The 24525-nt window shown below is 43.0% G+C and overlaps 1 protein-coding gene across 8 annotated transcripts in view; it reads right to left on the bottom strand.

The window, feature by feature from the left end:
- The window catches only part of tcea3 (transcription elongation factor A (SII), 3), a 47520-nt gene that overhangs the window by 15612 nt on the left and 7383 nt on the right, over positions 1-24525 (bottom strand). For 6 of the 8 annotated variants that reach the window (XM_079625551.1, XM_079625562.1, XM_079625547.1 and 3 more), the window contains one exon: positions 18786-18887. In XM_079625551.1, coding sequence (XP_079481677.1) covers positions 18786-18887 — 102 coding nt within the window. Of the gene's footprint in view, positions 1-18785; positions 18888-24525 lie in introns of those variants that run through there. The other 2 variants (XM_079625553.1, XM_079625542.1) reach the window with 1 other exon arrangement.

The raw sequence follows: 24525 nt of genomic DNA, 5'->3' as shown, positions 1-24525 counted from the left end.
CATGTCAACAAATGATGCAATAGTTCCAGTTTGTTTTTGTCAAACTGCAAATCCAATTTTGGATATTCTTATCAGGTCTAGCTCAGAGAGATCAATAGAGTTTATTAGACTTTGTTGATAAACAACCTATAGTGCAGTCTGTAGACGTCTCGCTGTCATTCACACAAGTCTGCTGGCTCAGCTGTTCATTATTGCATTAGCTCTTTGCTGCTGCGAGAGAAAATGTAAAAGCTTTTTTACTTTCTCTGGGCTGTGCCAGCATATTTTGGGGATTGAAGATAAATGCGGACCCCTAATGCAAGTGTTGAAGTTATCTTCAGATAAGTATTGCACTAGGAGAACCAGTGCTTAGTCTTTAAAATATGTGTTGGTTTTGACCACTGAAGCCAACCATTCAAAAAGTGCACTTGTATCATAGCAACACCTCAAGACTAGACGTGTCTATGAAAACACAGTGATCACAGACATACTAGCTCATTGTTATAAACTGATTAGCTCCTCTCCAGTGTGTATAACCCTGCGTGAACACACTCGTCTGTTACTATGAAACACATCCTACAAACTTATCTCAGTCACGTTCCCTGCGATCCTCTGACAAGGACCTGCTGGACACACCCCGCACCAGGTTACGGACTTTTGGGGACAGGGCTTTCTCTGCCAATGCTCCCAGACTCTGGAACAGCCTACCCCTCCACGTCCGCTCTGCCCCATCCCTGCTCATGTTCAAAATGCACCTCAAAACATTTCTTTTCTCTAAGTCCTTTGATTCCTAAACCCCTACCCTTCCCCTTTTTTGTTAAGCGACCTTGGGTACTATGAAAGGCGCTATATAAGTCGAAGTTATTATTATTATTATTATCCTCCCAATACAACGCATTTTTGGTTAAAAGCATAACCGGCTCATTAAGATTACATTTTCTTTTACATTGTTGAAAAAGATTTATATTTCAAATAAATGCTGTTCTTTTCATCAAAGAATCCTGAAAAAAAACAAATGCATCACATTTTCGACTAAAAAATATTAGGCAACACAACTGTTTCAACTTTGATAATAAAAATAAATATAAATAAATATAGCTGCAAGCAGCGATTACGGGCCCAAGCCGGTGGCACCGCCACCCTGGTGCCTTTAGTTACACTAAAGGCACCGAGGTGGCGGTGCCACCGGCTTGGGCCCTCCATCGCTGCTTGCAGCTATATTTATTTATATATATATATATATATATATATATATATATATATATATATATATATATATATATATATAAAAAGCCGCCACCCCGTTGCCTTTCGGGTTCCTGTGCACGACGGGCAATAACGTAACCCCGCTTTGACTGTCGAGAAGAAGTCTGCTTTAGAGCTTGTATCAGTGTGAGTCTTTCTGCTTCCCTCCAAACACACACAGAAAAGGGGGGGGGGGCTGTCTGTGTGTGTGCCCTCTCTCCCTCCCCTCCCCCCCACTCCACACACACACACACACAGAGAGAGAATGGCAGGGGGAACTCTGTCAGAGAGAGACAAAACCACATTCAAACCAAAATATCTGACTTCCTGTTGGTCGGAGCTAATGACTGTAAATGAGAAAGTTGTCCGGATCGATAAGCACAATATACAGACCGAGTTTTGTGACTGTAGGTAAAAATAACCCACCCACTTTAGTCAAAAGTATCTTGAAAGTAACACACTTCCTGCTGCCAGTTGGTGGCGCTATAACTTTGACTCACAATAGTCACATCCATGTGATCGCCCTCTTACAACAAACACACTGCTGAAGTTTCATCCAGATCAATTAATGTATGAAGACGTTATAACACATTGTGTTTTTCTTTTCTCGCCATAACTTCGTTTCCTCGCCACGGCCAAACCGTTCGAGATATCAAAAATCCGTCCGCAATTTAGCGTCCTCAATGTCTTGACTTCATGCTGACCGAGTTTGGTGGCGATAGGATAATTTTTCTTGGAGGAGTATATCAAATTCCAGGGGCATGCATTTTCATACAGCCCATAATAGCCGACTTCCTGTTGGACTGGTGTAAAACTTAGAGCACGAAAGTTGTTCGGCCCGATTAAATCTATATGTGTACCGAGTTTCATATTATTACATGCAAACGTGTTTGATATATGGACCAAGTTTTTCGGACCACGTTCAAGGGGGCGCTGTTGAGCTCCCCTGCCACGCCCGGGTACCAGCTTCAGCCCAGCCCTGATGGCCGCAGGTTCTGACCTGTGTGCAAAGTTTCAAGAGTTTTCGAGCACGTTAAGGGCCCCAAAAGTGCCCGAGAAGTCCCACACAGCAGAGAAAGGGTTAAAATAAAGCCCCCCTCCTCTCTCACACACACAGACACTGAGAGAGACTGGCAAAATTCCCATCAAATCACATTCAAACCAAAATATCTGACTTCCTGTTGGTCGGAGCTAATGACTGTAAATTAGAAAGTTGTCCGGCTCGGGGAGATAAATATAAATACCGATTTTTGTTACTGTAGGTAAAACTAATACCCCATTTTTGACTAAAGGTGGCGCTACTGAGCCCCTCCACCGCGCCGGTTTCTGAAACTTCACACATGCCTAGTACCTAATAAATCTGATATGCATGTTGAGTTTCATGCAATTTGAAGCATGTTAAGAGCCTCAAATGCACCCAAAAAGAATATAAAAGTTTAAAGCGTTGCCATGGCAACAGTATTTAAGATATCAATAATTCTTTCACAGGTCTACATCTGCCGTGTGTTTACATTATACACATAAAGTTTGAAGCAAATCGGGTAAAAATAAGAGGGTGAATTCAAAGCATTTTGAAAGTGACACACTTCCTGCTGCCAGTTGGTGGCGCTATAACTTTGACTCACAATAGTCACATCCATATGATCGGCCTCTTACAGCGAACACACTGCTGAAGTTTCATCAAGATCAGTTAATGTATGAGGATGTTATAACACACTTCCTGTTTCCAATATTCGCCATAAATTCGTTTCCTCGCCACGGCCAAACCGTTCGAGATATCAAAAATCCCCTGGCAATTTTTCATCCTCCATGTCTTGACTTCATGCACACCGAGTTTCGTGGTGATTGGTTAAATCGTCTAGGAGGAGTATTTTAAATTCCATTGCATGTGTTTTTTAAACTACGCCAAATAGCCGACTTCCTGTTGGGCTGGGGTAAAAAGTCAGAGCACGAAGGATATATGAACCGATGAGATCTATAAGTGTACCGAGTTTCATATTATTCCACGCAAGCGTGTTTGATTTATGGACCAAGTTTTCGGACCGCGTTCCAGGGGGCGCTGTCGAGCCCTCCTGCCACGCCCGGGTACCAGCTTCAGTCCAGCTCTAATGGCCGCGGGTTCTGACATTTGTGCAAAGTTTCAAGAGTTTTTGAGCACGTTAAGGCCCCCAAAAGTGCCCAAAAGGTAGTAATATAATAATAATAATAATAAATATAGCTGCAAGCAGCGATTACGGGCCCAAGCCGGTGGCACCGCCACCCTGGTGCCTTTAGTTACACTAAAGGCACCGGGCTGGCGCTGCCACCGGCTTGGGCCCTCCATCGCTGCTTGCAGCTATATTTATTTATATATATATATATATATATATATATATATATATATATAAAGCCGCCACCCCGTTGCCTTTCGGGTTCCTGTGCACGACGGGCAATAACGTAACCCCGCTTTGACTGTCGAGAAGAAGTCTGCTTTAGAGCTTGCATCAGTGTGAGTCTTTCTGCTCCCCTCCAAACACACACAGAAAAGGGGGGGGGCTGTCTGTGTGTGTGCCCCCCCCCCCCCTCCCCACACACACACACACACACAGAGAATGGCAGGGGGAACTCTGTCAGAGAGAGACAAAACCACATTCAAACCAAAATATCTGACTTCCTGTTGGTCGGAGCTAATGACTGTAAATTAGAAAGTTGTCCGGATCGATAAGCACAATATACAGACCGAGTTTTGTGACTGTAGGTAAAAATAACCCACCCACTTTAGTCAAAAGTATCTTGAAAGTAACACACTTCCTGCTGCCAGTTGGTGGCGCTATAACTTTGACTCACAATAGTCACATCCATGTGATCGCCCTCTTACAACAAACACACTGCTGAAGTTTCATCAAGATCAATAAATGTATGAAGACGTTATAACACATTGTGTTTTTCTTTTCTCGCCATAACTTCGTTTCCTCGCCACGGCCAAACCGTTCGAGATATCAAAAATCCGTCCGCAATTTAGCGTCCTCAATGTCTTGACTTCATGCTGACCGAGTTTGGTGGCGATAGGATAATTTTTCTTGGACGAGTATATCAAATTCCAGGGGCATGCATTTTCATACAGCCCATAATAGCCGACTTCCTGTTGGACTGGCGTAAAACTTAGAGCACGAAAGTTGTTCGGCCCGATTAAATCTATATGTGTACCGAGTTTCATATTATTACATGCAAACGTGTTTGATATATGGACCAAGTTTTTCGGACCACGTTCAAGGGGGCGCTGTTGAGCTCCCCTGCCACGCCCGGGTACCAGCTTCAGCCCAGCCCTGATGGCCGCAGGTTCTGACCTGTGTGCAAAGTTTCAAGAGTTTTCGAGCACGTTAAGGGCCCCAAAAGTGCCCGAGAAGTCCCACACAGCAGAGAAAGGGTTAAAATAAAGCCCCCCCTCCTCTCTCACACACACAGACACTGAGAGAGACTGGCAAAATTCCCATCAAATCACATTCAAACCAAAATATCTGACTTCCTGTTGGTCGGAGCTAATGACTGTAAATTAGAAAGTTGTCCGGCTCGGGGAGATAAATATAAATACCGATTTTTGTTACTGTAGGTAAAACTAATACCCCATTTTTGACTAAAGGTGGCGCTACTGAGCCCCTCCACCGCGCCCGTTTCTGAAACTTCACACATGCCTAGTACCTAATAAATCTGATATGCATGTTGAGTTTCATGCAATTTGAAGCATGTTAAGAGCCTCAAATGCACCCAAAAAGAATATCAAAGTTTAAAGCGTTGCCATGGCAACAGTATTTAAGATATCAATAATTCTTTCACATGTCTACATCTGCCGTGTGTTTACATTATACACATAAAGTTTGAAGCAAATCGGGTAAAAATAAGAGGGTGAATTCAAAGCATTTTGAAAGTGACACACTTCCTGCTGCCAGTTGGTGGCGCTATAACTTTGACTCACAATAGTCACATCCATGTGATCGGCCTCTTACAACGAACACACTGCTGAAGTTTCATCAAGATCAATTAATGTATGAGGATGTTATAACACACTTCCTGTTTCCAATATTCGCCATAAATTTGTTCCCTCGCCACGGCCAAAGCGTTCGAGATATCAAAAATCCCCTGGCAATTTTTCATCCTCCATGTCTTGACTTCATGCACACCGAGTTTCGTGGTGATTGGTTGAATCGTCTAGGAGGAGTATTTTAAATTCCATTGCATGTGTTTTTTAAACTACGCCAAATAGCCGACTTCCTGTTGGGCTGGGGTAAAAAGTCAGAGCACGAAGGATATATGAACCGATGAGATCTATAAGTGTACCGAGTTTCATATTATTCCACGCAAGCGTGTTTGATTTATGGACCAAGTTTTCGGACCGCGTTCCAGGGGGCGCTGTCGAGCCCTCCTGCCACGCCCGGGTACCAGCTTCAGTCCAGCTCTAATGGCCGCGGGTTCTGACATTTGTGCAAAGTTTCAAGAGTTTTTGAGCACGTTAAGGCCCCCAAAAGTGCCCAAAAGGTAGTAATATAATAATAAATATAGCTGCAAGCAGCGATTACGGGCCCAAGCCGGTGGCACCGCCACCCTGGTGCCTTTAGTTACACTAAAGGCACCGGGCTGGCGCTGCCACCGGCTTGGGCCCTCCATCGCTGCTTGCAGCTATATTTATTTATATATATATATATATATATATATATAAAAAGCCGCCACCCCGTTGCCTTTCGGGTTCCTGTGCACGACGGGCAATAACGTAACCCCGCTTTGACTGTCGAGAAGAAGTCTGCTTTAGAGCTTGTATCAGTGCGAGTCTTTCTGCTCCCCTCCAAACACACACATAAAAGGGGGGGGGGGGCTGTCTGTGTGTGTGCCCCCCCCCCCCACACACACACACACACACAGAGAGAATGGCAGGGGGAACTCTGTCAGAGAGAGACAAAACCACATTCAAACCAAAATATCTGACTTCCTGTTGGTCGGAGCTAATGACTGTAAATGAGAAAGTTGTCCGGATTGATAAGCACAATATACAGACCGAGTTTTGTGACTGTAGGTAAAAATAAACCCCCCACTTTAGTCAAAAGTATCTTGAAAGTAACACACTTCCTGCTGGCAGTTGGTGGCGCTATAACTTTGACTCACAATAGTCACATCCATGTGATCGCCCTCTTACAACAAACACACTGCTGAAGTTTCATCAAGATCAATAAATGTATGAAGACGTTATAACACATTGTGTTTTTCTTTTCTCGCCATAACTTCGTTTCCTCGCCACGGCCAAACCGTTCGAGATATCAAAAATCCGTCCGCAATTTAGCGTCCTCAATATCTTTACTTCATGCTGACCGAGTTTGGTGGCGATAGGATAATTTTTCTTGGAGGAGTATATCAAATTCCAGGGGCATGCGTTTTCATACAACCCATAATAGCCGACTTCCTGTTGGACTGGCGTAAAACTTAGAGCACGAAAGTTGTTCGGCCCGATGAGATCTAAATGTGTACCGAGTTTCATACTTATTCATGTAAGCGTGTTTGATATATGGACAAGTGTTCGAATCCCATTCCAGGGGGCGCTGTCGAGCCCCCATGCCACGCCCAGGTACCAGCTTCAACCCGGCCCTGATGGCCGCGGGTTCTGACCTGTGTGCAAAGTTTGAAGAGTTTTTGAGCACGTCAAGGGCCCCATAAGTGCCCGAGAAGTCCCACACAGCAGAGAAAGGGTTAACATAAAGCCCCCCTCCTCTCTCACACACACAGACACTGAGAGAGACTGGCAAAATTCTCAGATCTTCTCCCATTCAAACCAAAATATCTGACTTCCTGTTGGTCGGGGCTAATGAGTGTAAATTAGAAAGTTGTCCGGATCGAAGAGAAGAATATACGTACCGAGTTTGGTTACTGTAGGTAAAACTAATACCCCATTTTTGACTAAAGGTGGCGCTACTGAGCCCCTTACCACGCCCGTTTCTGAAACTTCGCACAAGTGCACTAGGCAATAAATGTGATATGCATGTTGAGTTTCATGCAATTTGAAGCATGTTAAGAGCCTCAAATGCATCCAAAAAGAATATAAAAGTTTAAAGCGTTGCCATGGCGACAGTATTAAAGATATCAATCATCCTTTCACAGGTCTACATCTGTCGTGTGTTTACATTATACAGATGAAGTTTGAAGCAAATCGGGTAAAAATAAGAGGGTGATTTCAAAGCATTTTGAAAGTGACACACTTCCTGCTGCCAGTTGGTGGCGCTATAACTTTGACTCACAATAGTCACATACATGTGATCGGCCTCTTACAACAAACACACTGCTGAAGTTTCATCAAGATCAGTTAATGTATGAGGATGTTATAACACACTTCCTGTTTCCAATATTCGCCATAAATTTGTTTCCTCGCCACGGCCAAACCGTTCGAGATATCAAAAATCCCCTCGCAATTTATCATCCTCCATGTCTTGACTTCATGCACACCGAGTTTCGTGGTCATCCGATGAATTCTCTAGGACAAGTGTTTCAAATGCCAGAACATGCGTTTCCATACAACCCATAATAACCGACTTCCTGTTGGACTGGGGTAAAACTTAGAGCACGAAAGTTGTTCGGCCCGATGAGATCTATACGTGTACCGAGTTTCATATTATTACATGCAAGCGTGTTTGAGATATGGACATGTTTTTGAATCCCATTCCAGGGGGCGCTGGCGAGCCCCCCTGCCACGCCCGGGTCCCAGCTTCAGTCGGGCCCTGATGGCCGCGGGTTCTGACATTTGTGCAAAGTTTCAAGAGTTTTTGAGCACGTTAAGGCCCCCCAAAGTGCCCAAAAGGTAGTAAAATAATAATATATATATATATATATATATATATATAAAAAGCCGCCACCCCGTTGCCTTTCGGGTTCCTGTGCACGACGGGCAATAACGTATCCCCGCTTTGACTGTCGAGAAGAAGTCTGCTTTAGAGCTTGTATCAGTGTGAGTCTTTCTGCTCCCCTCCAAACACACACAGAAAAGGGGGGGCTGTCTGTGTGTGTGCCCTCCCTCCCTCCCTCCTCCTCCACCCCCCCCCACACACACAGAGAGAATGGCAGGGGGAACTCTGTCAGAGAGAGACAAAACCACATTCAAACCAAAATATCTGACTTCCTGTTGGTCGGAGCTAATGACTGTAAATGAGAAAGTTGTCCGGATCGATAAGCACAATATACAGACCGAGTTTTGTGACTGTAGGTAAAAATAACCCCCCCACTTTAGTCAAAAGTATCTTGAAAGTAACACTTCCTGCTGCCAGTTGGTGGCGCTATAACTTTGACTCACAATAGTCACATCCATGTGATCGCCCTCTTACAACAAACACACTGCTGAAGTTTCATCAAGATCAAGAAATGTATGAAGACGTTATAACACATTGTGTTTTTCTTTTCTCGCCATAACTTCGTTTCCTCGCCACGGCCAAACCGTTCGAGATATCAAAAATCCGTCCGCAATTTAGCGTCCTCAATGTCTTTACTTCATGCTGACCGAGTTTGGTGGCGATAGGATAATTTTTCTTGGAGGAGTATATCAAATTCCAGGGGCATGCGTTTTCATACAGCCCATAATAGCCGACTTCCTGTTGGAATGGCGTAAAACTTAGAGCACGAAAGTTGTTCGGCCCGATTAAATCTACATGTGTACCGAGTTTCATATTATTACATGCAAACGTGTTTGATAAATGGACCAAGTTTTCGGACCACGTTCAAGGGGGCGCTGTTGAGCTCCCCTGCCACGCCCGGGTACCAGCTTCAGGCCGGCCCTGATGGCCGCAGGTTCTGACCTGTGTGCAAAGTTTCAAGAGTTTTCGAGCACGTTAAGGGCCCCAAAAGTGCCCGAGAAGTCCCACACAGCAGGGAAAGGGTTAAAATAAAGCCCCCCTCCTCTCTCACACACACAGACACTGAGAGAGACTGGCAAAATTCCCATCAAATCACATTCAAACCAAAATATCTGACTTCCTGTTGGTCGGAGCTAATGACTGTAAATTAGAAAGTTGTCCGGCTCGGGGAGATAAATATAGATATCGATTTTTGTTACTGTAGGTAAAACTAATACCCCATTTTTGACTAAAGGTGGCGCTACTGAGCCCCTTACCACGCCCGTTTCTGAAACTGTGCAAAAGTGTACTAGGCAATAAATGTAAAGTGTCTGTCGAGTTTCATGCAATTTCAAGTATGCTAAGAGTCTCAAAAACTTTAAAAAAGAATATTAAAGTTTGATGCGTTGCCATGGCAACAGTATTTAAGATATCAATAATCCTTTCACAGGTCTACATCTGCCGTGTGTTTACATTATACAGATGAAGTTTGAAGCAAATCGGGTAAAAATAAGAGGGTGAATTCAAAGCATTTTGAAAGTGACACACTTCCTGCTGCCAGTTGGTGGCGCTATAACTTTGACTCACAATAGTCACATCCATCTGATCGGCCTCTTACAGCGAACACACTGCTGAAGTTTCATCAAGATCAGTTAATGTATGAGGATGTAATAACACATTTCCTGTTTCCAATATTCGCCATAAATTCGTTTCCTCGCCACGGCCAAACCGTTCGAGATATCAAAAATCCCCTCGCAATTTAGCATCCTCCATGTCTTGACTTCATGCTGACCGAGTTTCGTGGTGATTGGATGAATTTTCTAGGAGGAGTATTTCAAATTCCATTGCATGTGTTTTTCAGACTACCCCAAATAGCCGACTTCCTGTTGGGCTGGGGTAAAAAGTCAGAGCATGAAGGATATATGAACCGATGAGATCTATAAGTGTACCGAGTTTCATATTATTACACGCAAGCGTGTTTGATTTATGGACCAAGTTTTCGGACCGCGTTCCAGGGGGCGCTGTCGAGCCCCCCTGCCACGCCCGGGTACCAGCTTCAGTCCGGCTCTAATGGCCGCGGGTTCTGACATTTGTGCAAAGTTTCAAGAGTTTTTGAGCACGTTAAGGCCCCCAAAAGTGCCCAAAAGGTAGTCATATAATAATAATAAAGAAGAAAAATAATCCGGAGGAAAACAATAGGGCCTTCGCCTTTTCAAGGCTTGGGCCCTAATAATAAATAATAATAATAAAGAAGAATAATCCGAAGGAAAACAATAGGGCCTTCGCCTTTTCAAGGCTTGGGCCCTAATAATAAAATATATATATATATATATATATATATATATATATATATATATATATATATATATATATATATATATATATAATATAGCTGCAAGCAGCGATTACGGGCCCAAGCCGGTGGCACCGCCACCCCGGTGCCTTTAGTTGCACTAAAGGCACCAAGGTGGCGGTGCCACCGGCTTGGGCCCTCCATCGCTGCTTGCAGCTATATTTATATATATATATATATATATATATATATATATATATATATATATATATAAAACCGCCACCCCGGTGCGTTTAGGGTTCCTGTGCACGACGGGCAATAACGTAACTCCGCTTTGAGTGTCGAGAAGAAGTCTGCTTTAGAGCTTGCATCAGTGTGGGTTCTGCAAAAGTGCGCATCGAGGGCACATATCAACCACAAAGTATGAGTGAACACCCTTCTGAAACCTAAAATAAAAAATTAGACACCCTACAGTCTCATGGACTTAACGGACACATGAAATCAGCAGCCATTGTAAGTACACAACACCGAAAATTCCTATGAAGTGTGGTATATCCATCCATCCATCCATCTTCTTCCGCTTATCCGGGGCCGGGTCGCGGGGGCAGCAGTCTAAGCAGAGACACCCAGACTTCCCTCTCCCTAGACACTTCCTCCAGCTCTTCCGGGGGGACACCGAGGCGTTCCCAGGCCAGCCGGGAGACATAGTCTCTCCAGCGTGTCCTAGGTCTTCCTCGGGGTCTCCTCCCGGTGGGACGTGCCCGGAACACCTTCCCAGGAAGGCGTTCAGGAGGCATCCGGAACAGATGCCCGAGCCACCTCAGCTGACCCCTCTCGATGTGGAGGAGGAGCGGCTCTACTCTGAGCTCCTCCCGAGTGACCGAGCTCCTCACCCTATCTCTAAGGGATCGCCCAGCCACTCTACGGAGAAAGCTCATTTCGGCCGCTTGTATCCGGGATCTTGTTCTTTCGGTCATGACCCAAAGCTCATGACCATAGGTGAGAGTAGGAACGTAGATTGACCGGTAAATCGAGAGCTTCGCCTTGCGGCTCAGCTCTTTCTTCACCACGACAGACCGGTACAACGACCGCATTACTGCAGCAGCTGCACCGATCCGTCTGTCAATCTCCCGTTCCATCCTTCCCTCACTCGTGAACAAGACCCCAAGATACTTAAACTCCTCCACTTGAGGCAGGAACTCTCCACCAACCTGAAGTGAGCAAGCCACCCTTTTCCGACTGAGGACCATGGCCTCGGATTTGGAGGTGCTGATTCTCATCCCAGCCGCTTCACACTCGGCTGCAAACCGTCCCAGTGCATGCTGAAGGTCCTGGTCTGTAGGGGCCAACACGACAACATCATCCGCAAAGAGCAGAGACGAAATCGTGTGGTCCCCGAACCGGACACCCTCCGGCCCCTGGCTGCGCCTAGAAATTCTGTCCATAAATATTATGAACAGAACCGGCGACAAAGGGCAGCCCTGCCGAAGTCCAACATGCACCGGGAACAAGTCTGACTTACTGCCGGCAATGCGAACCAAGCTCCTGCTCCGGTCGTATAGGGACCGGACAGCCCTTAGCAAAGGACCTCGGACCCCATACTCCCGGAGCACCCTCCACAGGCCGCCTCGAGGGACACAGTCGAATGCCTTCTCCAAATCCACAAAGCACATGTGGATTGGTTGGGCAAACTCCCATGAACCCTCCAGCACCCTGTAGAGGGTATAGAGCTGGTCCAGTGTTCCACGGCCGGGACGAAAACCGCACTGTTCCTCCTGAATCCGAGGTTCTACTATCGGCCGTAATCTCCTCTCCAGTACCCTGGCATAGACTTTCCCGGGGAGGCTGAGAAGTGTGATCCCCCTGTAGTTGGAACACACTCTCCGGTCCCCCTTCTTAAAAAGAGGGACCACCACCCCAGTCTGCCATCCCAGAGGTACTGTCCCCGACCGCCACGCGATGCTGCAGAGGCGTGTCAGCCAAGACAGCCCCGCAACATCCAGAGACTTGAGGTACTCAGGGCGGATCTCATCCACCCCCGGTGCCTTGCCACCGAGGAGTTTCTTGACTACCTCGGTGACTTCAGCTTGGGAGATGGACGAGTCAACCTCCGAGCCCTCAGCCTCTGCTTCCTCAATGGAAGACGTGACGGCGGGATTGAGGAGATCCTCGAAGTATTCCTTCCACCGTCCGACGACATCCCCAGTTGAGGTCAACAGCTGCCCACCTCCACTGTAAACAGCGTTGGTGGGGCACTGCTTCCCTCTCCTGAGTCGCCGGACGGTTTGCCAGAATCTCTTCGAGGCCAGCCGATAGTCATTTTCCATGGCCTCTCCGAACTCCTCCCAGGCCCGAGTTTTTGCCTCCACAACCACCCGGGCTGCAGTTCGCTTGGCCTGCCGGTACCCGTCAGCTGCCTCAGGAGTCCCACAAGCCAACCAGGCCCGATAGGACTCCTTCTTCAGCTTGACGGCATCCCTTACTTTCGGTGTCCACCACCGGGTTCGGGGATTGCCGCCTCGACAGGCACCGGAGACCTTACGGCCACAGCTCCGAGTGGCCGCTTCGACAATGGAGGTGGAGAACATGGTCCACTCGGACTCAATATCTCCAGCCTCCCTCGGGATCCGGTCGAAGCTCCGCCGGAGGTGGGAGTTGAAGATCTCTCTGACAGGAGACTCGGCCAAACGTTCCCAGCAGACCCTTACAGTACGCTTGGGTCTGCCGAGTCTGTCCAGCTTCCTCTTCCGCCATCGGATCCAACTCACCACCAGGTGGTGATCAGTTGACAGCTCCGCCCCTCTCTTTACCCGAGTGTCCAAGACATACGGCCGCAGGTCAGATGAAACGACCACGAAGTCGATCATCGACCTACGGCCTAGGGTGTCCTGGTGCCACGTGTACTGATGGACACCCTTATGCTTGAACATGGTGTTCGTTATGGACAAACTGTAACTAGCACAGAAGTCCAATAACTGAACACCGCTCGGGTTCAGATCAGGGGGGCCGTTCCTCCCAATCACGCCCCTCCAGGTTACACTGTCGTTGCCCACGTGAGCATTGAAGTCCCCCAGTAGAACGACGGAGTCTCCAGTCGGAGCACTTTCTAGCACCCCTCCCAGAGACTCCAAGAAGGCCGGGTACTCTGCACTGCCGTTTGGCCCGTAGGCACACACAACAGTGAGAGACCTATCCCCGACCCGTAGGCGCAGGGAAACGACCCTCTCATTCGCCGGGGTAAACTCCAACACATGGGGGCTGAGCTGGGGGGCTATAAGCAAACCCACACCAGCCCGCCGCCTCTCACCATGGGCAACTCCAGAGTGGTGAAGAGTCCATCCTCTATCAAGGAGTGTGGTTCCAGAGCCTAAGCCGTGCGTAGAGGTGATACCAACTATCTCTAGTTGGAACCTCTCAACCTCACGCACAACCTCAGGCTCCTTCCCCGCCAGCGAGGTGACGTTCCACGTCCCTAGAGCTAGTTTCCGTGTCCAGGGATCGGGTTGTCGAGGCCCCCGCCTTCGACTGCCGCCCGATCCTCTCAGCACCGGCCCCTTATGGCCCCTCCTGCAGGTGGTGAGCCCACGGGAAGGCGGCCCCACGTCGCTCCTTCGGGCTGAGCCCGGCCGGACCCCGTGGGGGGAGGCCCGGCCACCAGGCGCTCGCATACGAGCCCCAACCCCGGGCCTGGCTCCAGGGTGGGGCCCCGGCTGCGCCATACCGGGCGACGTCACGGTCCTCAATTTGTTGTTCATCATAAGGGGGTGTGTGAACCGCTCTTAGTCTTTAATAGAGTCTTTCTGCCCCCCTCCCCACACACACAGACAGGGGGGGCTGTCTGTGTGTGTGTCCTCCCTCCCCTCTCCACACAGACACACACACAGACACACACACACACACACACACACACACACACACTGGCAGGGGGAACTCTGTCAGAGAGAGGCAGAGAGAGACAAAACCACATTCAAACCAAAATATCTGACTTCCTGTTGGTCGGAGCTAATGACTGTAAATCAGAAAGTTGTCCGGCTCGATGTGCACAATATACATACCAAGTTTTGTGACTGTAGGTAAAACTAACCTTTTAGTTTACTAAAGTTTGTCAAAAGTAACACACTTCCTGCTGCCAGTTGGTGGCGCTATAACTTTGACTCACATTAGTTACATCCATGTGATCGCTCTCTTACAACAAACACGCTACTGAAGTTTCATCAAGATCAATTAATGTATGAAGACGTTATAACACATCGTGTTTCTCTTTTCTCGCCATAATTTCGTTTCCTCGCCACGGCCAAACTGTTCGAGATATCAAAAATCCGTCGGCAATTTAGTATCCTCAATGTCTTGATGTCATGCTGACCGAGTTTGGTTGCGATTGAATGAATTTTCTAGAAAGAGTGTTTCAAATGCCAGAACATGCGTTTTCATACCACCCACAATAGCCGACTTCCTGTTGGGCTGGCGTAAAACTTAGAGCACGAAAGTTGTTCGGCCCGATGAGATCTAAATGTGTACCGAGTTTCATATTATTACATGCAAGCGTGTTTGATATACGGACAAGTGTTTGAATCCCATTCCAGGGGGCGCTGTCGAGCCCCCCTGCCACGCCCGGGTACCAGCTTCAGCGGGTTCTGACCTGTGTGCAAAATTTCAAGAGTTTTCGAGCACGTTAAGGGCCCCAAAAGTGCCCGAGATTTTGCACACAGCAGAGAAAGGGTTAAACTAAACTAGCCCCCCTCCTCACACACACACATACACACACACATACACAGATCCCCCCCTCCCCTCCCCACCCAGTTTTCGAGCACTTTAAGGGCCCCAAAAGTGCCCGAGATTTTGCACACAGCAGAGAAAGGGTTAAACTAAACTACCGGTAGCCCCCCTCCTCACACACACACACACACACACACATACACAGATCCCCCCTCCCCTCCCCACCCAGTTTTCGAGCACGTTAAGGGCCCCAAAAGTGCCCGAGATTTTGCACACAGCAGAGAAAGGGTTAAACTAAACTAGCCCCCCTCCTCACACACACACACACATACACAGATCCCCCCCTCCCCTCCCCACCCCACACAGACAGACACACAGAATGGCAGAGAGACAGAGAGAGACACAATTCACATTCAAACCACAATATCTGACTTTCTGTTGGTCGGAGCTAATGACTGTAAATTAGAAAGTTGTTCGGCTTGATAAGATCAAAATACACGCTGAGTTTTGTAACTGTAGGTAAAACTATAACTAAGTTATAACACACTTTATGCATCCTTTTTTAATCATAAATTCGTTTCCTCGCCACGGCCAAACCGTTCGAGATATCAAAAATCCGTCCGCAATTTAGCATCCTCCATGTCTTGACTTCATGCACACCGAGTTTCGTGGTCATCGGATGAATTCTCTGGGAGAAGTGTTTCAAATGCCAGAACATGCGTTTCCATACAGCCCATAATAGCCGACTTCCTGTTGGACTGGCGTAAAACTTAGAGCACGAAAGTTGTTCGGCCCGATGAGATCTATATGTGTACCGAGTTTCATATTATTACATGCAAGCGTGTTTGATATATGGACATGTTTTTGAATCCCATTCCAGGGGGCGCTGCCGAGCCCCCCTGCCACGCCCGGGTCCCAGCTTCAGCGCGGTCCTAATGGCCGCGGGTTCTGACATTTGTGCAAAGTTTCAAGAGTTTTTGAGCACGTTAAGGCCCCCAAAAGTGACCAAAAGGTAGTAATATAATAATAATAAAGAAGAAGAAGAAGAAGAAGAATAAATAATAATCCTAAGAAAAACAATAGGGCCTTCGCCTTTTCAAGGCTTGGGCCCTAATAATAAAGAAGAATAATCCGAAGGAAAACAATAGGGCCTTCGCCTTTTCAAGGCTTGGGCCCTAAAAATGTTTCTTGGGCACAAAATCAGAATATTATGAATAAGGAAGGATTATGTGACACTGAAGACTGGAGTAATGGCGGCTGAAAATGCAGCTTTGCCATTACAGAAATAACATTAAAAAATATATAAAAACAGAAAACGTTATTGTAATAATATTCACAATGTTACTGTTTTTACTGTATTTTTCATCAAATAAATGCAGCCTAACCAAACTTTTGAACAGTAGTGTAGCTTCCTCAGGAGCTATTCAATTTTACTTCAAGACATGTGACATTTAAAGTAAATTATTTTTGTGGAATATTTTATAAATGTGTATTTTTAAAGTGCCCAATTATGCTTTTTCAAATATTATCTTTCTTGCAAAGTGTAATAAAGCTGTTTATGAATGTAAAAGTCTGTAAAGTTTCAAAGATCAAAAAGCATGACAGATAAAGTTGTGTCCTAAATGAAAGAATCGATTCTGAACTGCCGAAACGAGTCATCAGCAATTCCAGTCTCACTTCCTGTTACATACCTGCAAAACAATGTAAATTTGCATAATGCCAGTCTATGGTCTTCATTGGCTGAGAAGACGCTATTTTCAGCGCTGCAAATCCACTTTACATGTACTTCAAAAAGATGAGGTTAATATGTCGCACTGGAATTGATACGGAAACACCAACATTATTCATATTACTGTGTATCAAGCGCTAAGGAAGCCTCTGGAGCTGAATTTCAGATATGGTAATAGGAGTTTAATTTCAGACAGGCACTGGTGGACCAATCACAACAGACAGACATCTCTACCAATCAGAGCAGAGTATCTGGAAGAGGGGTTTAGAGACTGAATCTTTCAACTAACATTTTTCAGATTGTTTGAGAAATTAGGTGATGTGCAAAGTATATTATGAGAAAATTAAAGTCTTTTTTGACCTTGGATGCTTCTAAACCTATTTTAGGAGATCTCCAAAACAAAATTAGGGACCTTAAAAAAAGTATTGGGGCACTTTAAAAGCAGCTTTGTTAGGTTAATTTCACTTTGGGTCCCTCATCAAGATCAGTTCTATTTTCTGAAAACCTCTACTTTCCCCCACGGAACAATGAAGCTTGAACTTTTGCCTAGTTTTTTTTTTTTTTTTTTTTTTACAGTTTGAATTTCTGTTTTTCAAAATATTACAGTCTTGAATTTGGAGTTTAACATTTCTTTTCTAAAGCACTGTTAGTAATTAGAATATTTACAGCTAATTTTACCTCTAAAAATAATATTATTACGTTTTTGTACGTCATTCTATCTTCCTTTATGACATCACTTCATACCTGGATGCTTGGATAAGAGAGTTTGGGAGGTTCCATGGTGCTTAGCAAAGACTTACAGAAGTTGTTGTCTTCTTAAAGGAGAACTCTGGTCAATTTTAACATTGAGCTCATTTTTTTGTAAATTTGGAGTGCTGTCAATACAGAGAACAACGACAAAAATCGGTGTTGCCTACACTGTCAATCCTTTTAAAAAGAGGATGCCTACACATCCTCTTTTTAAAATGTGCACCCTGTTGACTTCAATGGGGCAAGTTTTAAACCTGCTTTTAGCCTCTTAACATCCTTGATGTGTCACTACAAGTGCCCAGCCATGTGAGTGATTCTTTTTTTGAGTGAAAACGGTGAATCTGACTGCAGTAGATGTGAAAGATATGAATAAAAATGATGTTATTTCAGCCAGCGCAAATACCTGTATTTACATCCTGTTTTCGGTCGAAGTCCAAAGTAGTCGATTGTCGACTTCATGCGCATAGGTTTAGTTACCTATGATCACGTGCGTGAACTCGACAATCGACTACTTTGGACTTCGACCGAAAACAGAATTTTAGAATTTTAAAGAATGTTGGTAGACACTTGACCATTGGCCATTGACTTTCCATGGTACTCTTTTCTTAAGTCAACGGCTGCCGTCAAATGTTTGATTACCGACATTCTTTAAAATAATCGTTTGTGTTCAACTGAAGAAAGAAACTCATTCAGGGTTGGAACAACTTGAGGGTGTGTTAACGATGACACAATTTTCATTTTTGGTTGAACTATCCCTTTAAACAGCATGGTACCCCTCATCACAAATTATTCTTAAGCTAAGCCTGTCACTGAAATTAACTCTGACTATTGACTGCTAACATTTGATGAAAAGTAAAAAGTGTTATAAATGATGAATGGATCCATCCAAACTCATTTCAACTGTTCTTTCACTTTTGCACAGGATTTATGGATACCACATGATTCTTGCAGTCTGGAAGCAGGGGACTCCTCTCCAAAAACTCTGATGGAAAATCTCCACAATGGCTTTAAGGTCGATCTCAGGTCAGAAGGAAAGAGCCGTTAAACAGGGGTAAGGGGTGATTTCACTAGAGAGAGGCCCAAGGCAGCTGATGTCATGCGAGAGGCTGTTGGCAGGGCAACTTTCTAAACACATCCGTATACCAGAGGAGACGCAGTCCATTGGGACTTTAACACACTGCCTTTAGCAGCCCAGAAGGTCAGGGTTTGTAAAAGACGAGGTCCTGTGACTCACCTCCATGGTCAATTTGCTGAGGGTGTTTTCCAAATCATCCCAAGCGGAGGAAGAGGCCACTAAGCACAGAAGCTGAAAAGTCTTTAGTCCAGTATTTGCTCCCTATATGAGGAAAAAGAAGGAAAATAATATGTTGTTCTTGTTACATTTTTCAGCTTGATGTTATGACAGTAAGGTTTCTACATTCATTCATAGTCAAAATAACATTAGCAAATAACCTAAAAAAAAAGTTTTTTTTTTGTTCCTTCAAAGGGTTATTTCACCCAAAAATTTTAATTTCAAACCCGTACAATTTTTTTTGCTTTATGCTTTTATTCACGTGTAAACATTGATCAGCAAGCATAAACAGAAGCTCAACCGAACCTGCTTGACGCATGAGAACAAACCTCATTTGTTCTTGCGGAAGCTCAAACGTGCTGCGTAACACGAGAATGAACCTCATTGGTTTTCACACGTCAAGCGAATATACTTGAGCCTCCGTTTACCGTAACTGATGTGTGAGTTGATGAATGTTTATATGTTAATAAAAGCCTAAATTAAATCTGTTCATCTTATAAAGTGATTGTGTCTCTTCAGAAAATTTGGGCTTAAACAACTCAATTCATACGGATTAGTTTTACGATCTCTTTAAGAACTTTTTGAAGTGTCAAAGTGGTAGTTGCGTATGAAGGGACAGAAATTGCTCAGATTTTTTTTTGACATTTTAATTTTTAGAAAATTGTTTCGAGGATGAACGAAAGTCATCTTCATTTATATATAGTCATTCAGGTTTGGAACAACATGAGTGTGAGTAAATTACATCATTTTCATTTTTGGGTGAACTATCCCTTTAAATAAAAACAGAATTATTTATTTGACTGTTGAGGTTTAGTGTTCTTTTTAAAGCAATGTTACACACAGATGATTTAATTAATGACTCATAAGTTGGCCATTGTAGTTGCTAGCTGTATCTGGTGAATTAGTTCACAGTTGGAAGACAAACATCCTCTCAATGAACCTTCCAGATCTAAAGTTAGAATCCGTGGACTAATATATAAAGCGGATTCTATTAAAGGCAGCAGTGTGTCTGTAAGCTTGACTCTAGAGGAGCAGCTAAACACGGTTTTGTGATCTTATTACAATGGCGGGAACTGTCTTGCAGTGGAAACATAAATTAAAGTCTTTTAGATGGTCATTAATTAAATCGACAGTTGTATAGACATTGAATTCATATAACTAATATGTGATTTTTCAGGGTTTTCTTGTGCAAGTTTAAAATTAGATAGTTTTATGCTTTATGTGACAAATTTCTTGCTTACAGAGAAGTAAGAAGAAAAACAAGGAAGGCTCGTGACTCATTCACCGGTTAGGAACAGAAAAAGGAAGTGTTTGACCTAAATGCTTGATGTAAAGCAATAACTTTAGGAGCAAAGTATGGAGTCAACAAGAAAACAGGCGGAAGTAAGGATATAACAGAGGGTGATTAGAAAGAAACAGGCAGACATAACTGATCCGATCAAATCCCACTTTGAGCTCTCAGGCGGAGGAATCCAGGGTGCAGTGTTGCATCATCACTTTTGAGTCTCTTGGATAACAGCAAGCTGTCTCATTATCTTCTGAGAGCTTATCCGTTCTCTACAACAATCATACAGCTGCAAAGACTGAAACCGACTCTCTCTCTCTCTCTATGGCTTTGTTTGGAAAGTACAAGCTGCACAGTATACACTTTATACATGTGATGTGAAACCGTACATTTGAAATGCAAATCATGCAACATAAACAACTACATATAGTAAAATGTATTAATAAAAATAAGCTGCATTAAACTCATTCTATAATTGATTAACTTTTTAGAGTTATTGAACAAAACTGAATCAACACTGAAATGATTTTATCTGAATAATGACTGTTTAGACTGTCTTTTAAGAGCTGCTTAACAGCAGCATTGAATTCTGTTTGCATCATTGAATCATTATTTTACTGTTAATCACTTTAAAGCTTCTTTGAAACAATCTGTATAGTATTGTATGAAGCGCTATATAAATAAAGGTGGCTTGACTAAAATCGGACTAAAATGAACCGAGTTGAGAAGGAGATTCAAAATTGAAACTGATATTTTGTTCCAATTCATTTGTTCCTATAAGACGAATGGACGTTCTTTTGTATTATTGCACATTTTGGTCTGCATATACAATATGTTCAATTTACACATACTGATTATATATTTTTTAAATGAACAGTATGCCTGCATTCTGCATAAAATAGTAGTATTGTACGCTTTTCAAGCAAGCCCCATTGTCTGCCTATATCTGAATCTCTATCCATCCGTTCGTAATGCCTTAATCCAAAATGTGAGTGTGCACGTGAAGATCACATTCACATCCACCACTTTCATTTTGCACCTGTAATGTGTGTCCACTCATTTTCACTCAATGCTTGTTTTGTAATTTGTGCACTACTATTACTGAAGGGAAAATACTACTGTGTAAATGTATGCGTCACATGTGTGTGTTGTGAAGCCATTTTTCAGAGAGCAGAAGAGAAGAGCTGTCTAAGCTCTTTCAGATTTGGTTCACGGTGTCAACACATCTACAGTAGCCGTTTCTGCTTCTCTCATTCGTTCTGCTACATCCCGCCTGAGGCATGGAAAATCCCAGCATCAGCCAGAGAAAATATTCCAACAGACAAACTGAACTCTTCAACAACGCATAAATTAAAGTCAGCAGCCCAGGAGGAAAATCAGTGAAGTTTAATGCTGTAATTAAGATATGACCGGGTCAAAGACATAATTTAAAGGATGGTATGTGAACATCTTTTCATCAGGTCTGAATAGTTTAGTGCACCTCCTTCAACTGATATCATGGATAAACAACACGATAAGATCACATTTTAAGTGAGGATATATATTCTCATGAATTCATTACATTTTAAGCAAGTATATAGCCTAATAATAATAATAATAATAATAAACTTTATTTTCTATATAGCGCTATATTCTATATAAATATATATATATATATTTTAAATCTCAAAGCGCTTCACAAAAATTAAATAAATAAATAAGAGAAATGCAACAATATATAAGAAAAGCATTCATAAAAGAGAAGTACATTCAAAATATACAATACAAATATAAAATGTTATCAAAAGATTTTCAAAAGTAAATGTTATATAAAAGAAAAAAAGTATTTGTTCATTTTAATCAGACTGCACAACTGCTAGGAATAAATGGACAAATTTGTAAGGACAAAGGCAAAATCCAATTAGCTAAAAACAAACAAACACACACACAAATAAAATAAACTTACTGAAACCATATAATAAATACAATAATAATAATAATCATCATCATCATCTATTTTTCTTTAAGTAGCTTTCATATCAAATAAAATAAAATAAAAACATTATATGAAATATGTAATAACATACTAAAATATAAAATAAATATTGAATATTAGAAATATTAGAAATATATAAAATGTAGCCTATATTATAACTTTTTAAAACATTAAAAAAAAAAGATTAAAAAAATTATTGATCAAAATAGCTTATAATTTAAAAAAGAATAATGATAATGATAATAATAAATGAAGGCTGTCAGACTTTTCCTTTGCGGTAATAAATACTTACAGTTCATTCTTAATAGGACAGCTGCCACAGATTTAATATCTGCACATAAATCATGGCAACACCCTGAAGTTAGACTTGACAGGGTGAGGTTCGTCTAGATGAAGGTAATGCAACCCATCTCTAGAGTGTCAACATTATGCTTGAAAATCTCACAGGTATTGAAACATGGTAGGTGGGATGCTGTTATCACACAACCGATCATGTTTTACTTAATTTATTTAATTATTTATAATTAACTTATATTGTCAACTGGTATGTATTTTTGTGAAAGAGTAGACCACCAGAGAGTGCCTGTAAACAACAGAGCTTTTGTTCGAGCAGTAGCCCCCCATTGAAAGCTGAGACTTTTTTTTTTAATAAAGAAAACCTGTTTTTCTCATCACAGTCAGGGAAGGTCTTGAGCTGACCACCCTTGTGATTGACCTTCTGCTAGAGAAGGGGCCACATCACTTTTGGTTTCACAGGAAAATATTTTGGGGGGAAATTATTCTGGCTCTTATCATTCAACTGCCATATTCACACTGTGCGTTTTGGCAAACGCATAAAATGAAGAAACCCTATTTTTGAGTCATTTAAACTTTCAGCTATATATTTCAATGCATTTCAAGCTTTTGTGTGACAGGAAGCATCAGTGTGCAAGATACGGTTTCAAAGGGAGGAACTATTTACCTCAGAGTTATCCTAAAATATCTACCCCACCCACCTACACATGTCAGTCACCAATTCTCCCTGGTTTTCTCTAGTTTCTTCCACACATAGAGCTTTTGTGTGTTTTACACAGGATCTGAGCATAGACATAGGAAGTTCAAGCCAACGAGGGAATTGTGGGTGGACATGATGTCACAGTAAAGCTAGTGTGGATGATGCAGGCTGACACAGCAGTGACTGAGAAGGAAACGCTGAGCACCCTACAACCGGTCACAGAGAGATATCATTTTATTTCAGCCAAAACGTAATGTACCACACGGACAACACACACTAGCATACCACACGCACATTAAATGACTTTAAAAGTAATAGACTAAGCTTTATGGTTTAAATGAAGTTAATTAAAGACACCATTGAATCAAATATATATTTGTAGCATTGAGCTATAAATAGCTTGTAGCTTTAAGCTTTGAGGTCACTTATATGCAAGTACATTTGACAAAACCTTTGTTTAAAAGAAGTTCACTCAAAAATGAAAATTCTGTAATAATTTACACACCGTGCCAAACTTGTATGACTTTCTTTCTTCTGTGGAACACAAAAGAAGATATTTCTGTCTATACAGTGAAAGTCAATGAGGTCCAACATTATTTGGACAACAACATTCTTCAAAATATCTGAAGATAAGAGTGAGTAAACTGCGACATAATTTTCATTTTTGTGTGAACTATTTATTTAAGAAGCCAAAACAAGAAGTCACATACCTCAAGATGGAAGTATTCCTCAATAATGACCCTGGGAATTTGGCTAATCTTTTAGCCAAACAAAATATCAGCCAAATAAAATATAAATAAAAGCGAAGTGACTTTTCAAACAAAACAAAGGAGGGGGGGATTTCCACACAATTATTGTGTATTTCCACACAATAATCCAACCACAAAATCATCCAAAAACACCTATGTTAGTGAAAAAACATCAAAACACACAGAGCTGAATGAGTCTATCTTAGGAAGAAAACGTATATCAGAACCATTATGGAAATACATGGCCGCTTGTGTTCTCTTATAAGGTTTCAATGAAATCATCTTATCATCTTCGATGATCATCTTAAGCAACAACAGGAATTCTGATGCATTTGATTGATCTTCTGGATACATAGACTAAAACCGAAGAATAAGTACGCCAAAAAATGTCAAGTGTTTGATAGCAGCTAAATCATTACCACAAAGTCAAAGACAGTTGATAAATAACAAAGGAAACGTTCACAGAAACAATCAGTGGAGCTTCAGGAAAGAGATTGATGCCATTAGGGTGCCTGTATATTTTCTCAACCTTGATCAAGGACTTAGAACACTACTTCCCAGCAGCCCACTGCAGCAGCTTCTAAGAATCAAGGAAATGGGATCTCCACAGAGTTCTTCTGAAGCCAAATCCAAATCACACCCCGCTTGCCTCTGATGAGTGATGTAGCAAATATAATTAC

Source organism: Phoxinus phoxinus, assembly GCF_949152265.1.
Source record: "Phoxinus phoxinus genome assembly, chromosome: 10".
Taxonomy (NCBI): domain Eukaryota; kingdom Metazoa; phylum Chordata; class Actinopteri; order Cypriniformes; family Leuciscidae; genus Phoxinus; species Phoxinus phoxinus.
This window is presented reverse-complemented; position numbering and strand designations above follow the sequence as displayed.